This window comes from Copadichromis virginalis, linkage group LG18 (assembly GCF_057382275.1).
Source record: "Copadichromis virginalis isolate Kocher_CV1m ecotype Utaka linkage group LG18, C_Virginalis_male_GT1.1, whole genome shotgun sequence".
Taxonomy (NCBI): Eukaryota; Metazoa; Chordata; class Actinopteri; order Cichliformes; family Cichlidae; genus Copadichromis; species Copadichromis virginalis.
In genome coordinates, this window is record NC_140635.1 from 8,758,903 (window position 1) to 8,772,632 (window position 13,730).

The 13,730-nt window shown below is 41.0% G+C and overlaps 1 protein-coding gene across 2 annotated transcripts in view; it reads right to left on the reverse strand.

The window, feature by feature from the left end:
- LOC146687200 (zinc finger E-box-binding homeobox 1-like) overlaps positions 1-3,246 on the reverse strand; it is a 77,428-nt gene extending 74,182 nt beyond the window's left edge. The window contains exon 1 of one of the 2 annotated variants that reach the window (XM_085439441.1): positions 3,152-3,246. In XM_085439441.1, the coding sequence (XP_085295567.1) occupies positions 3,152-3,209 (58 nt within the window). In that variant the 5' untranslated portion in view covers positions 3,210-3,246. Of the gene's footprint in view, positions 1-1,606; positions 2,431-3,151 lie in introns of those variants that run through there. The other variant, XM_085439442.1, reaches the window with a different exon arrangement.
- Positions 3,247-13,730: the final 10,484 nt, after the last annotated feature.

Consider the following 13,730-nt stretch of genomic DNA (forward strand, 5'->3'; position numbering starts at 1 on the left):
AGTTGCACGGATGCTAAAAATCTACTTGTCTTCCCAAACATAAAGTAGACCGGGACTTAATAAAGCAATCAGAACCCAATCGATCAAATAAATACAGCTGATGATGTAAGTGACATCTAATGGACATTCATAACAGACAGAATCTGACAGGTGTATCATCTCCTTGCTTCCTCAAAAACCTGTACATACATATTTGACCGATCAACAACGTGCTTCTGTTTTCATTCTTACCTGATGCAATAACTGTAGAAGGCCACATATATTTCTGATATGTACACAACATTAAAAAAAAAACATAAACCACTGCAATTCTACAAAGTCAGCAACTTGAAAATGTTATCTGGGGATTAGTGAAATTATAATAAGCATCTTTGGTAAATATGTGATAATTTATAGGGAAAATATACAAGCATTTAATCACAAAATGAATCAGCATATACCTAATTAAGATGTCATCCTCCTTAATGAGTAAAATCTAAAAGGTGAAATCTAGCTAAAATTACCTAAGCAACCTGAGTATTCACCTGCAAGACCAAGGATGAGGAAGTAATCCAGCTTTATTTAATTATAAAGGGTCCATTTATATGAGTATCAGGTAAGGTGAGCATTTTAACGTGACAAAGAAAGAAGCTTTTCAGGGACTTTAGTTGATTAAATCAGCAGCTGGTTGCCACATCACGGTGACGACGACTGGTTGGAGGTCATGGTACATTAGCACAGGCTAATATTTGGTACATCAGCTCTTTTAAAAATCGAAGAGGTAGCTGAGGACAAACATCGTGTGTGCCACCTGGATCAAAAGGTAACAGGAAACGAAAAGAAAACACACACGTGTAAAGAGGAAGGGTGGAAACGAACCGAAAGGCAGAAGGCGGATGAGTTTCACCTGCAGCACATGAAAGCGCTGCGCACTGAATCACAACACCTTTTGCCATCTTGATTGTGCGCCCCATTACACGGACCGGGATGCGCTCCTTTCCCGTTACAGGCTCGTTTCACCTCAAATTTTAGAGGATGTACAGAAATGAGGAGCTAAGAAGCATTCCCATCAAGAAACCGTGGCTTAAACGCCGAGATCGCCACGAGAAAATCGGTGAAAATACACCTTTATAGGTGTTGCATCACCTTGCGTTACCTGGCTGTCTCCGGTCCAGAAAAAAAGCAGCAACCCCGCCTTCACTGCAGTAATGGTACTGACCGCCATTCCCTTCCGCACACTGCTCGGGAAATTGTATAACGAACTATCAGCACAATGGATGGACACGGGAGGTTTGACGGTGAGCCACATAATCAACACTGTTATCGCACATGGTGAGGAATAGGGGAAGAATAGCCACCTTATGCCCCGCTCATTTTCCAGAGCAGACACACACACGGAGAGCTGTGGGGGTGCACTCGAACAAACGAGGCAACCGGTCCCACAAAAAATACATAAAAGGGGGATAAATCATGTTCAAGTGGGTCAGAAAAACGTGTCGATGCCATAAACACCGCCAGAATAAAGAGGGGTTGTTTAAAAAAAAGGGGAGACGAGCAACCATTCGAAGCTGGCATGGTGCACACGGTGAGAAGTACCAGAAATAAATATTTAAATAATCACGTCTACCTGCACAAGTTGACATTTGGAGCGGTTTTTCTGGCTCCTCACGACACGCAGAGCTTTTAGGAAACGGCGAGCAGATCCTGTTCCGTGAACGGTCGAGAGCCGCAGGTGTTATTTGTGTTTATTTATAGGCCATTGGTCAGCCCCGTTATCCGCGTTCAGGTAAACATGATGATGATGATGGTGATGATGATGATGGCTCCCGTGTAGACGCGCAGAGTCACCGTCGTGTCGTCAGCAGGAGGGGGGAAAAGGTGCTTTCCAGCCCCTCGGCTCACAGATACACCATGCCTCATAACGGTACCCAAAAATATATATATTTATGGGTTTACTTTTTTTATTGGTGGATGCAACGAAAGAGGGGGAGAGTACAGGTAAGGAACTGGCCAATGAGGGAGTCCGGATGTAGGTGGGTGTAATAACGTTAAATTTAGACAGTCCTTTGGAGCCAAACTCTATTTACACTTTCTTTACTTCGTAAAAAGAATGAGATCGTTTTCATAATGAGATATGTGAGATAAATCCCCGCGATCCTGTATAAACACCACTAAGCAGCTAACCGGTAATTACGTATTATTTCCTTTTAATACATAAAAAGCAGCAAAAACAATATATATTTCCAGTATTGTGGCATGTAAACAAACCCGAATTTACCAGTAAAAGAAGCAAAAGTCGAAAACGTGTAATTGAAGCAATCTGCGAGGGAATCGAGAAAAAGCACGCCGAATAAGGAGAAAATGCTAAATGAATAAAGGTACGCTGGTTCAAACGGAGACTAAATGCATGCACGCGTGAAAATAAACTCGCGAAACCTACCTACTTCTGCAGAGTAAACAATACAATATACACGCTTACCTTAAGTAAGACAGCATGTGTACTTGCAGTTGGAGCAGGGAGGGGTAAAGTGGACTTGAAATAAACATCCCATGTCTTTGCCATCACCGGAGCAGCACAAAAATAAATAAATAAATAAGTCCACCACAACAGCGTGATCCACCATCCGGCCATCAAAACAACACCCATAAAGTAAAGTTATCTTCAACAGAGAGCGACCACCAGCTCCGTCAGGGGGGCCGAGCAAGCAGCAAGTTAGCATGAAACTAACTAACACCGCAACAACCTCGCCCTAAAAGCTCACACTCTCAACTACAAGCTGCGCTCAGCGGGCCACGTTGTTATGCGAAAGCCCCGCAACCTGCCGCCAAGTGCTGCCGTCGTTACAAAACTGACCAAAAAAAAAAGAAAAGTGGAAAAAACAAAGAGCAAAGTGGAAAATGCAAACAAGTCTAAAAGCGCTCCTCGGGTTATTCTAGCAGGCAGATAACGGTTCACTCAGTCGGGTTTGCCCCATGCACCGCTAGGCGGAGAGAGAGAAGCCAGCCAGGTATAACGGTACACCACCACACTGGGATATGAACGCACTAATACGGACCAAAACTCCCTGAAATGTGCTCCAACTAACTTCCAAAAGTCCCCAGAAGAGGTGGACAGCTCATCGACAGCCCGCCTGCCTCGACCAGCAGCGGTTACGGCAGAGTTTGGACTTACCGCTGCTCCTCCTCGGGTTCGCCTGTTTTCTGCGCTTACACCTGGGGCCATCCGCCATGATCCTCTCGCTGAGTCTGAAACGCAGCGGCTCGCAAGTCACCTCCCTCCCTCCTCCTCCTCCTGTCTCTCCCGCCTCCCCCCACCTCCTCTCTTCCTCACCCCTCCCATCCACTTTACGACATCACCTTCTTCCTCGCAGAAACACCTGGTTTGCGACAGACTGCCCGCTTTTACGGCATCACCTTCTCAAACACCTCAGCACATGGCCCCTCCTACTGGCCGCACATGGGCGAGCTGGGAGCTCAGCTGCTGCTGCTGCTAACACTGCTGCTGTGTCAGAGTGGGTCCTGCTCGCACGCTGGCTGTGCCACCCACCTGACTGCTGAGTGGGAGATTGAAAAGTGTAGCAGTAAGGTGTTTCTCTGCAGGTGGAAAAGTAGAAACGTGGCGACACAGAAGAGCTAAGGGGGGTGTCAATAAGTCACTGATAAGAAGTGCTGGAGGAACACTGGGAAACATACAAGTCAAAGCCATGAACTAATTGATTAATTAAGAAGTCAGCTGGGTTTCAGTTTTCACACTTTATCAGCAAAGTGGCAAATTTGTTGTTGATTAGTTACAATTGATAGTTACACTGGAGTAGGTGATAATGGAAATACTCAAGTTCAAATTAGTACTCAAAGTTCCTGAGTGTTTCAAATTCAGCTTTAGTAGTCAGTGTTATCAGAGACACACAGAAGCCATAATTTACTGTATATTACATTGTTGTGTCATTATAAATAGTCTACAGTGTTGTTGAGGTGAAGCTAATTTACCTTTTTAATTTTAACTGTAACAGTGTAGTTTGCGTGTGTGTTTTTAAAGCGTGTTCTTAAAGTCCTTAAATAGATGTGATGTGGTTGAAGTGTGATGTATAAAGTAGCCGAGTGGTAAATATTGTACTTTTTAGCTCATTGCATGTGCTTGATACCTGTACTTACACTGCAGATTTAGATAATAAAGCAAACTATAGTCTAATCAATAAATGAAGCATGTTGTAAGTGCATGTGTTATATGTTAGAATATAGTAGACTGAGACTTTTTCAGTAATGTCATTTGCATGTGCATATTTATATATAAACAGTAATGTGCTGTGGGATGATGGGAAATAAGTGCAATAAAACATTGAAATATCTGCAAACATACATTGGAATACAGTATATAAGATGAAAACTGAGTTTTTACAATTCTAACAAGCACCTTTATTCTTCAGTGGTGCCTGAACTTTCACAGCTAAGCTTTCTTGTAATTTCCTAAAGTGGTCTTTAAAATCAGTTCTTCAGGGTTCTTGAAGGACATCCAGAGTTCTTCTCTGTCGGCTGCCTTTTGTTTCATTCTGTGCTTCTGTAATATTGAGATTCAGGATAGTGTTCCACTGTGTATTTTTCTATCCAGGTATACTTTTAGTGCATTGACAGTGTGTTTGGGATTGTTTTCATGCTGAAATTGCTGTTTTATGGTATTGCAGAGCATTTCTCATGATGCTTCAGAGAAAAGTAGATGGATCAAATGAAGGACCAGATTTAACTCTGAGGTTCCATGTGAGGTCTTTGCTGTATTTTTCATCTTTTTTCAGATTTTCAAATGAAGACAACTTTCAGATACTGTTCATCTGCTATGGGTAGTTGTTTAGACTTTCAATTTTTCTTATGTCTTCCAGTTGTGCAATTTCTAATGATTTTTTTAAGGACAAACTTCTTACCATGTCGGGATATGCCAATTTTTCCATTGATAGCTCTCTGGAAATCACCTTGTTGCTGTAGGTATACTATTTTATGTCTGCCAAACTGTGTTATCGTTGACATTTCTTTACATTCAACTACATGAAACGGGGACAAGTCTGATAATAAAAAAATTGCTAAAGATAGAATTTAAAATTGGCTATTTGCTATATTTTCTGTTATTTGTAGACACTACACTGATTCATCCCACAGGTTAAGTGCTTTACATACAAAAACAGAGATTCCTCTGAAAACAGTCAGGTGCAAGGACTGAACTAAAAATGGCAGCCGATGAGGAAAGAAAAACTATTCTAGTGAGCTTTTGTTCAAGACCACCTAAAAATAGAAGGATAGAAAAGACTGGCTGCATGGTAACAAAATATAAAAAATGAGGGAATATATTTTTATTTTGATATTTTGATTATTTGACTTTGGGATGAACACATAACTATTAGGCAAAGGTTTATTTATTTATTGTATTTATTTAGTACTACTACTAAGGAAAGCATAGGCCAGCAAAGTTAATCTGATCTCAGTGCCAGCCCATATCATGAATTAATCATCTCATACCCTTCTACACAAAGTCACAAAGGACCTGCCAATTAACCTGCTTCACCAGGCTTGCAGTTGCTATGCACCTGCAAGCCCCTTTGCAACCCACCAAGCTTCACTCCAAATGTTTAATGTAGATTTAAAATGTCCCTAACAAATAAAAATAATAATATTTTTTTTGAATATTATTCTTGAAAGACAGATGATTATCACCTAAAGGCAGCAAGTTAATACCTCATAGGAAGAAGCACTCTTGCACTTTGATTTAATCTCTTCTGATTTTCTTGCTCCTGTCAGCCTATGACAAGTGCATGAAGAGAGGCGAAGGGAGGACACTCATGGGGTTTTACTCCGTTGCATCACCTCTTGTGACCACTTCTTGTATCTTATTTATATAAACTCAAATACACTTCCATATTTATTTACACTAAAAGAAGACTCTCCTCTCACTGTCTTGTGTGTCTGTGGAAATGACAGACCCGACACCAACAGTATTTACAGTTGTACACGCTTTTTTTGCTCTGTTTTTCACTGTGCAACTTTCCAGCTGCCCTGTTTGTAGCACACACACTCTTGTCCACCTCAGGTCCCGGCACATCTTTTATAGAAGAGCCTTGATCAGTTGATGGAGCTCAGGTGTGTGTCAGCCTCCTCTGACACCGCACCCTGAACCCACTGCTCCAGCCCTCCCCTGCAGCTGAGCCACAAACCACACCCTGGCACAGTGTCATAGTAATCTTCTTTCAAGACATGTAGAGTAAAATACTATGTAAACATAACCCAAATTAATGTGCTTGTTATTTATTTATTTAATTAATTATAACATCTTATAGTTAAAAACAACTAGTTATTAAAATCAAAACCTGTGAGCTAAGAAAAAGAAATATTATGGCTGAATGCAAGTAGAGCAAGGTTTTCCTCTGCAGAGACAGAAGTTCATAGACAGTTTGCAGCAGGTCAGAGGAATGACCTTTAAGGTCCACTCGAGCTATTCTTGTACCTGGTGACGATCAGGTTTCCAGTTCATACATACCAGGTGCTGCTGAACACCGAGACTTTCTCAACTAGTCAGGTTCCTCTGGATGTACCGACAGCGTGTGAAGAACGGTGGATCAAGTTAGACTGAAGGAGAATAACAGGGAAACAGCGATTACAAACAATATTTAAACACGAGAACAATCAAAACAGAACAATACAGAGTTGATATGCAGTTGCAACAGACCACAGTTACTTGATAGTCTGAAGTCTTAACCTTCAGTGCTCACAGCAACATCTTCTATGTGCTATAATAAAGTAGAATCTTTGCTTGTTTGTTTGTTTTAATGAAGGTTTCTTGTAAATTAGTTGCCTGAAGATAAGGAAAGGATTTCCATTTCCATAAACTTATTTTATTTTAATTTGGCCTGATATGTTTGTAAATGTCGAGATTTTGCCCTGAATGCAAAATACAATTCAGTACTTGACAACCCTGCAGCAGATAAAGAGGCAGGGCTATTATAGTGGTCGAGAATGACTGCGGAGTATGAAAGTCATACTTTTTCATCTGTTAAATAACTCAATTTGCTGCTATGTCTGTATTTATTTGATGAACCACTACTTAAAGCATCACTTGAGTAAAATATGAAAAGCTGTATTGTAAAGACTGTAGAAAAGTGTTCAGGTGTGCCCTGGGGTCCTTGTGTAAAAATAAACCTCCTCAGATTACATAAGCAAAATTCAGTGCAATAATGAAGACTTGTGTATTAGTGGAACGTATTTAGTGTTGGAAATCTCACGTGACTACAAATCCCCTTTTAAAGTGCCCCTTTCTGTCATGCACTGCATATTTTTACTAGATGGGTGCGTAATACATTTTACTTTTTTTTATTGTTTGTCAGAACGTGTAGGATTGAGTTTGCGATTACAAATTTGTGATCAGTCTTTGTATCATTTCCTTTTGTTCATTTTACAGACTAAATGTGTCTCAATAGCTTTAGTTTCCTGCTGAAGTGCCTTAATCTCCTCAAACTGGAAATTAAGCAACTACCAGTGAAATTGGGAGGCAATATGAGCCTTTGGACAGTGGACAGTGTGACTAGTCATAGTGGGAAAACCACACTAGCAGCATTAACAATGGATGGGGTCAATCTGAGTGTTCCAGTAAAGCATGTTAGTATAACCATGAGCTAAAAACTCAGAAGCACCTAAAGGAAAATGTAGTTTTTACATGTTTTACTGTTGTGTATCAAAATGTCTGCATTACATCAGTTTTGCTGTCATAACCCTGAACAATACATCATAATAGACTCTGTATAAAAGATGGAAGTAGCCACCATCACATCAGTTTTCTCGAGTGAAGCCTCAATTTAATGGCACTTGTCATATTGGGTTTTTGTAAAGCCAGAAGTCACTACACTTAGAGTAGATGGTAAAATGCTAAGGTATGAGATAATGGAAGCTGCATAAAGTATACAAGTGCCATAAATGGACACACACGCCTGCTAATTTTTGAAGTAACAGACCAATTGCATGCTATGTTATATCTTTCCACAAAACTGATGGTAGACATAATATTTGTCTTAGACTTCCATGCTCCAAAATGCACCAAGAGAACAGGGTAAAAAGATCCATTCCAGTGTATGTAATTAGCAGAGGTGAAGCTCGGCAGACAACAATCAGCTACAGACACCAATATCAGCATGCGCTGTATGTCAAAGAAAGTGACCATGTCTCTGATTTAAGCCTTAATATTATCCAAATGGATTTGTAATAATTAAAAAACAGTATACTTGTGCCTTTCAAACATTTTAGATTCATGGGCAAAGATAAATACAGTGGGGCAAAAAAGTATTTAGTCAGCCACCGATTGTGCAAGTTCCCCCACTTAAAATGATGACAGAGGTCAGTAATTTGCACCAGAGGTACACTTCAACTGTGAGAGACAGAATGTGAAAAAAAAAAATCCATGAATCCACATGGTAGGATTTGTAAAGAATTTATTCGTAAATCAGGGTGGAAAATAAGTATTTGGTCACTTCAAACATGGAAAATCTCTGGCTCTCACAGACCTGTAACGTCTTCTGTAAGAAGCTTTTCTGTCCCCCACTCGTTACCTGTATGAATGGCACCTGTTTGAACTCATCATCTGTATAAAAGACACCTGTCCACAGCCTCAAACAGTCAGACTCCAAACTCCGCCATGGCCAAGACCAAAGAGCTTTCGAAGGACACCAGGAAAAGTATTGTAGACCTGCACCAGACTGGGAAGAGTGAATCTACAATAGGCAAGCAGCTTGGTGTGAAAAAATCAACTGTGGGAGCAATCATCAGAAAATGGAAGACATACAAGATCACTGATAATCTCCCTCGATCTGGGGCTCCACGCAAGATCTCATCCCGTGGGGTCAAAATGATCATGAGAACGGTGAGCAAAGATCCCAGAACCACACGGGGGGACCTGGTGAATGACCTGCAGAGAGCTGGGACCAAAGTAACAAAGGTCACCATCAGTAACACACTACAACGGCAGGGAATCAAATCCCGCAGTGCCAGACGTGTTCCGCTGCTGAAGCCAGTGCATGTCCAGGCCCGTCTGAAGTTTGCCAGAGAGCACATGGATGATACAGCAGAGGATTGGGAGAATGTCATGTGGTCAGATGAAACCAAAGTAGAACTTTTTGGTATAAACTCAACTCGTCGTGTTTGGAGGAAGAAGAATACTGAGTTGCATCCCAAGAACACCATACCTACTGTGAAGCATGGGGGTGGAAACATCATGCTATGGGTCTGTTTTTCTGCCAAGGGGACAGGACGACTGATCCGTGTTAAGGACAGAATGAATGGGGCCATGTATCGTGAGATGTTGAGCCAAAACCTCCTTCCATCAGTGAGAACTTTGAAGATGAAACGAGGCTGGGTCTTCCAACATGACAATGATCCAAAACACACCGCCCGGGCAACAAAGGAGTGGCTCCGTAAGAAGCATTTGAAAGTCCTGGAGTGGCCTAGCCAGTCTCCAGACCTCAACCCCATAGAAGATCTGTGGCGGGAGTTGAAAGTCCGTGTTGCTTGGCGACAGCCCCAAAACATCACTGCTCTCGAGAAGATCTGCATGGAGGAATGGGCCAAAATACCAGCTACTGTGTGTGCAAACCTGGTAATGTCATGGTCTCCGTGCCTGCCCGGTCGGCCCCACAAGGCTACAATTGCTGTTGCTGTTTTCTCCCTCTCTGCCTGGGCGGAGCTCACTGTGGGCTCCCGCCCTTGGCCCACACACACACCTGACAACACTCACCCATCATCACCGGGAGCACTATTTGAGGCTGGAACGCAGATCCTCTCGTCGCTGGATGATTGTACCCCTAACGTTAGTGTTCTCACAGCTCTTGTGCTTCATATCCGTGACTTGTGATTAGTTGGTGACCTGCCTTCTCGTCTGCTTCAGATCCCCCCCCCCCCCCGGACCTGCGACCTCCCTGCTGCGGGAAAGTGTGTGAGTGTGAGAGAAGAAGACGTGAGCGAGTTACCCTGTGATTTCCCCCCGGAGTTTTGGATCCCTTCACTGTACATATATTGCACTGCACTGTAAATAAACCACACCTTGGAGATACCTTACCGCTCTGCGCTTGAATCCCTGTACCAGATCGTGACAGGTAAAGACCTATAGTAAACGTTTGACCTCTGTTATTGCCAACAAAGGTTATGTTACAAAGTATTGAGTTGTATTTTTGTTATTGACCAAATACTTATTTTCCACCCTGATTTACGAATCAATTCTTTACAAATCCTACCATGTGGATTCATGGATTTTTTTTTTTCACATTCTGTCTCTCACAGTTGAAGTGTACCTCTGGTGCAAATTACTGACCTCTGTCATCATTTTAGGTGGGGGAACTTGCACAATCGGTGGCTGACTAAATACTTTTTTGCCCCACTGTATGCGTAGGAAGATTAGCAGGCAGGGGATAGCTCAGTAGGTAGAGTGGTCGCCCCATGATCGGAAGGTTGGGGGTTCGAATCCACTGAACGGCTACCCTGAGATACCCCTGAGCAAGGTACCGTCCCTACACACTGCTTCCCAGGCGCCTGCATAGTGGCTGCCCACTGCTTCACTGAGTGAATGGGTCAAATGCAGAGAAAAACAAGTGATTTCCCCACGGGGATCAATAAAGTGTACTTTATTATCAAGATGAAATACCCTCTGGGGGGAGAACTGCAAAGTCCAAAAAAGCCTCCTAAATTTCTTCAGACCTTTGTTTAAAACTTGGGTTGTTGAGATTGAAGGAGGTGATTCTTTACCTGACATGAATTCTTAAAAGAAAGAAAGTCAGATGTGTAAGATCTGTGCCTCATATTGAAAATTTTAAGTCAGAATATCACTACTTACTGTATGAGGAACTAGACACCAAGTTTTGATGGAACGCTGATCTGCTAACGAATTTGAACTCAACCTTTTAACAGTTTAAAACACCCTTTACCACATCAGCAACAGAATGTCCCACTAGCGGGATGTGAATTGGTATAGAGTTGTCTGCTATCCAGGAAGTCCTGCCCTGCTACATCATAATGTCTCTGCAGGCCACTGATGTCCTGCTGCCTGAAAAATAAAAGAGAATATGGATGCCATTATTCAATGTTAATTTGGGACTGGCATGAATATTGGGCTCAAAGGGATTTTGAGCTTTTCTTCTTCTCATCTTCATGTATATATTGCTGGAAAATCCTTCTCAACGCGAAGTCAGCCAGTGAACTAGTGAGCATCGTTCTTTGAAGAATATTTCACCCTTCAGGCTAAACTTCTCTTTATTCCTTCCTCAGCAGTTTCCTTTGTCAGGTTGCAGGTAGGCTAAAGGTTAACGAGGCTGTGGATCTCACTGAGATATACAAGGAATTTAAGGCCTAAACCTGTTAGCACTTATAGTACTAACCATCTGTTTGCACATGGACAATTTTCTGCACTGAGGTAATAATATAGATTAGGAATATTTGCCCTTTAGCTGGTATAGTCAGGGGGAAAAGATTGTACACTCCAGGTATGAATAAAGTCATAAGTATACTTTAAATAAAAATATTAGAAGTTCATTCAGTCCTGATGTTTTGCTTATTCATAGTCAGATTTGGAGGTAGCAGGCAAAAAACCTAATAAAGGAGAAAATGACATGTTTACCTCACCTGTAAGATGGATTTTTTGAAGCATGAATAGTTGGTATAGGTTTAAAGTGGACCTGTTTTGCTCATTTCCACCTCCATATTTTTATTCTTTGATTTTATTAGAGTACATTTGAATCATGCAAAGTTGTTTTTTTTTTTTTTTTAAATCCTTATCAGTGTTATAGCCGGCCCTCACGGAGCGCCTCAATGTATCCACCATCTGAATCAAAACAAACTTTTTCTGTTTGACTGCTGCTTGCAAAAAGAAAGTCTGAAGATGCATCTTCTCTGATCAGTGTGATGAGCTTAAATGTACAAATAAACTACCAGAAAGTGTGAATGAAGTGTTTAGAGAGGTCTGAATCCAGAGCCTGGATCACCTGCATCCATCATTTTAACAGTAATTATATATATACCACACAACCTTAATGGTTTTAATGGTGAATAATGGAAACGTGAAGTGAGGTTAAAAGTTGTGGAGCACTTTTGAAATGCTAATGCAATGGTAATGTTAAAAGCTGACACCAACACAACGGGGGCTAAAATTGTGCAATAAACCTACATTGGTGCCTTTGATGCCAGATCTATTTTATTCTAATGTCACGTGTTGGTCCTCTTAGGGTTCATCTTTGAAGCAGGTCTGTTGTTCACTACTTGATGTTTTATTTTAATGTGTGGTACATAGGTTAGTGTAAGAAAAGACAAAGGTTTGCCATAGCTCTGTCCTTGATATGTTAATCGACCCAAACATGTAGCATTTCCTCAGAAGAAATCAATTAACTTCGACTCTACTGTCCTCCAGTCCAGGACTGTTGAGGGGGTTTCATGCCCAAAAGATGACTAATGTAATTTTTCTGTCATGATGAGTGATGTGAGTAAAAATCACTCGTCTCGATGAGTGGCTGGGGAGATGATAATGGTAAGTCCTCACACAGAGTTTATATGGCAGGAGGAGAGACAAAGATTATTCATCCTCTCTCTTGGTCACTCTTTCCATTTAGGATAAGCTGTAAAGACTACAAAGCTGCATTACATTATGAATGAAGAGTAGGGCATGAACGTGAAATAAAGGGAACTAGCTGCTGAGAAACGTTAACTTTATGACAAGGTTAATTAAAGGCTTCCTCTTGAAGCCTCGGTGGAGATATAACCTTGTAATAAATGTCTTTACTGAGCGATATGGCTGTAATGGTCGTTTTCAGTGATTCATTAATCTGTTGAAGGGAACCTGGGGTATTTCTAAAGCTTCATTACTTGCTTTCCATGAAATAGAAAACATCATTTTATTGATCATTCATTGACTGAAACAGTTAAGAGTTTCAAATTTTTTCTCCCCCGCATGTCAGATTTCCTCATGTTACCTGAGATAAGGGCTTGTTTGACAAGCCAAAGTCTGAGGGGCGTTTTGGCAACAGACAGGTAAACCAGGGTCAGTTTACTGAGTGCTCTCCCAGGTGTGTGTGTGTGCATGTGTAGAGTTTATGTTTGTGCTATTGTATATTTTCCATCAATGTCACAACTGTTTAAACATCATCAGGAAAACAAGTAATGGGTTCAGATGCCACAATATCTTGAAACACACAAACACAGTTTATTCAAACACAAATACATAAAAATGAAGATGTTTGCATTAATTTCTCCAAGTAAAAATTGAATTTAGACCTTTAATCCACTTGTAGGTCTTTTTCCATTTTGTTTTATAGGCTGCATATTAGCAGGCTTAGCAGGTCCTGTTTTCCATTTCAACAAGATAGCTCGAATAATGATGTATTATACAAATGTTATTATTGGGAGCATAACTGGGAGTGTCTAATGGCCAATTCTGTCAGTCTGCTCCAGGGCAGCTGTGGCTACAACTGTAGCTTGCCTCCAGCAGTGTGTGAATGTGAGAGTGAATGAATAGTGGAATTGTAAAGTGCTTTGGGTGCCTTGACAAGCGCTATATAAATGCAATCCATTATTATTATTATTATTATTCATTATCATTTACTTATTAAAATGCCCCAAATATTAGATAACAACAATGCCATCATTACCTGCACAACAATACAAATAAAATCTTAACATATGCTTAAATCCAGTCATTAATGCTTTTAAAATTGAATGATTCACTGTTTTTTTTGCTATTAAAGACTCTA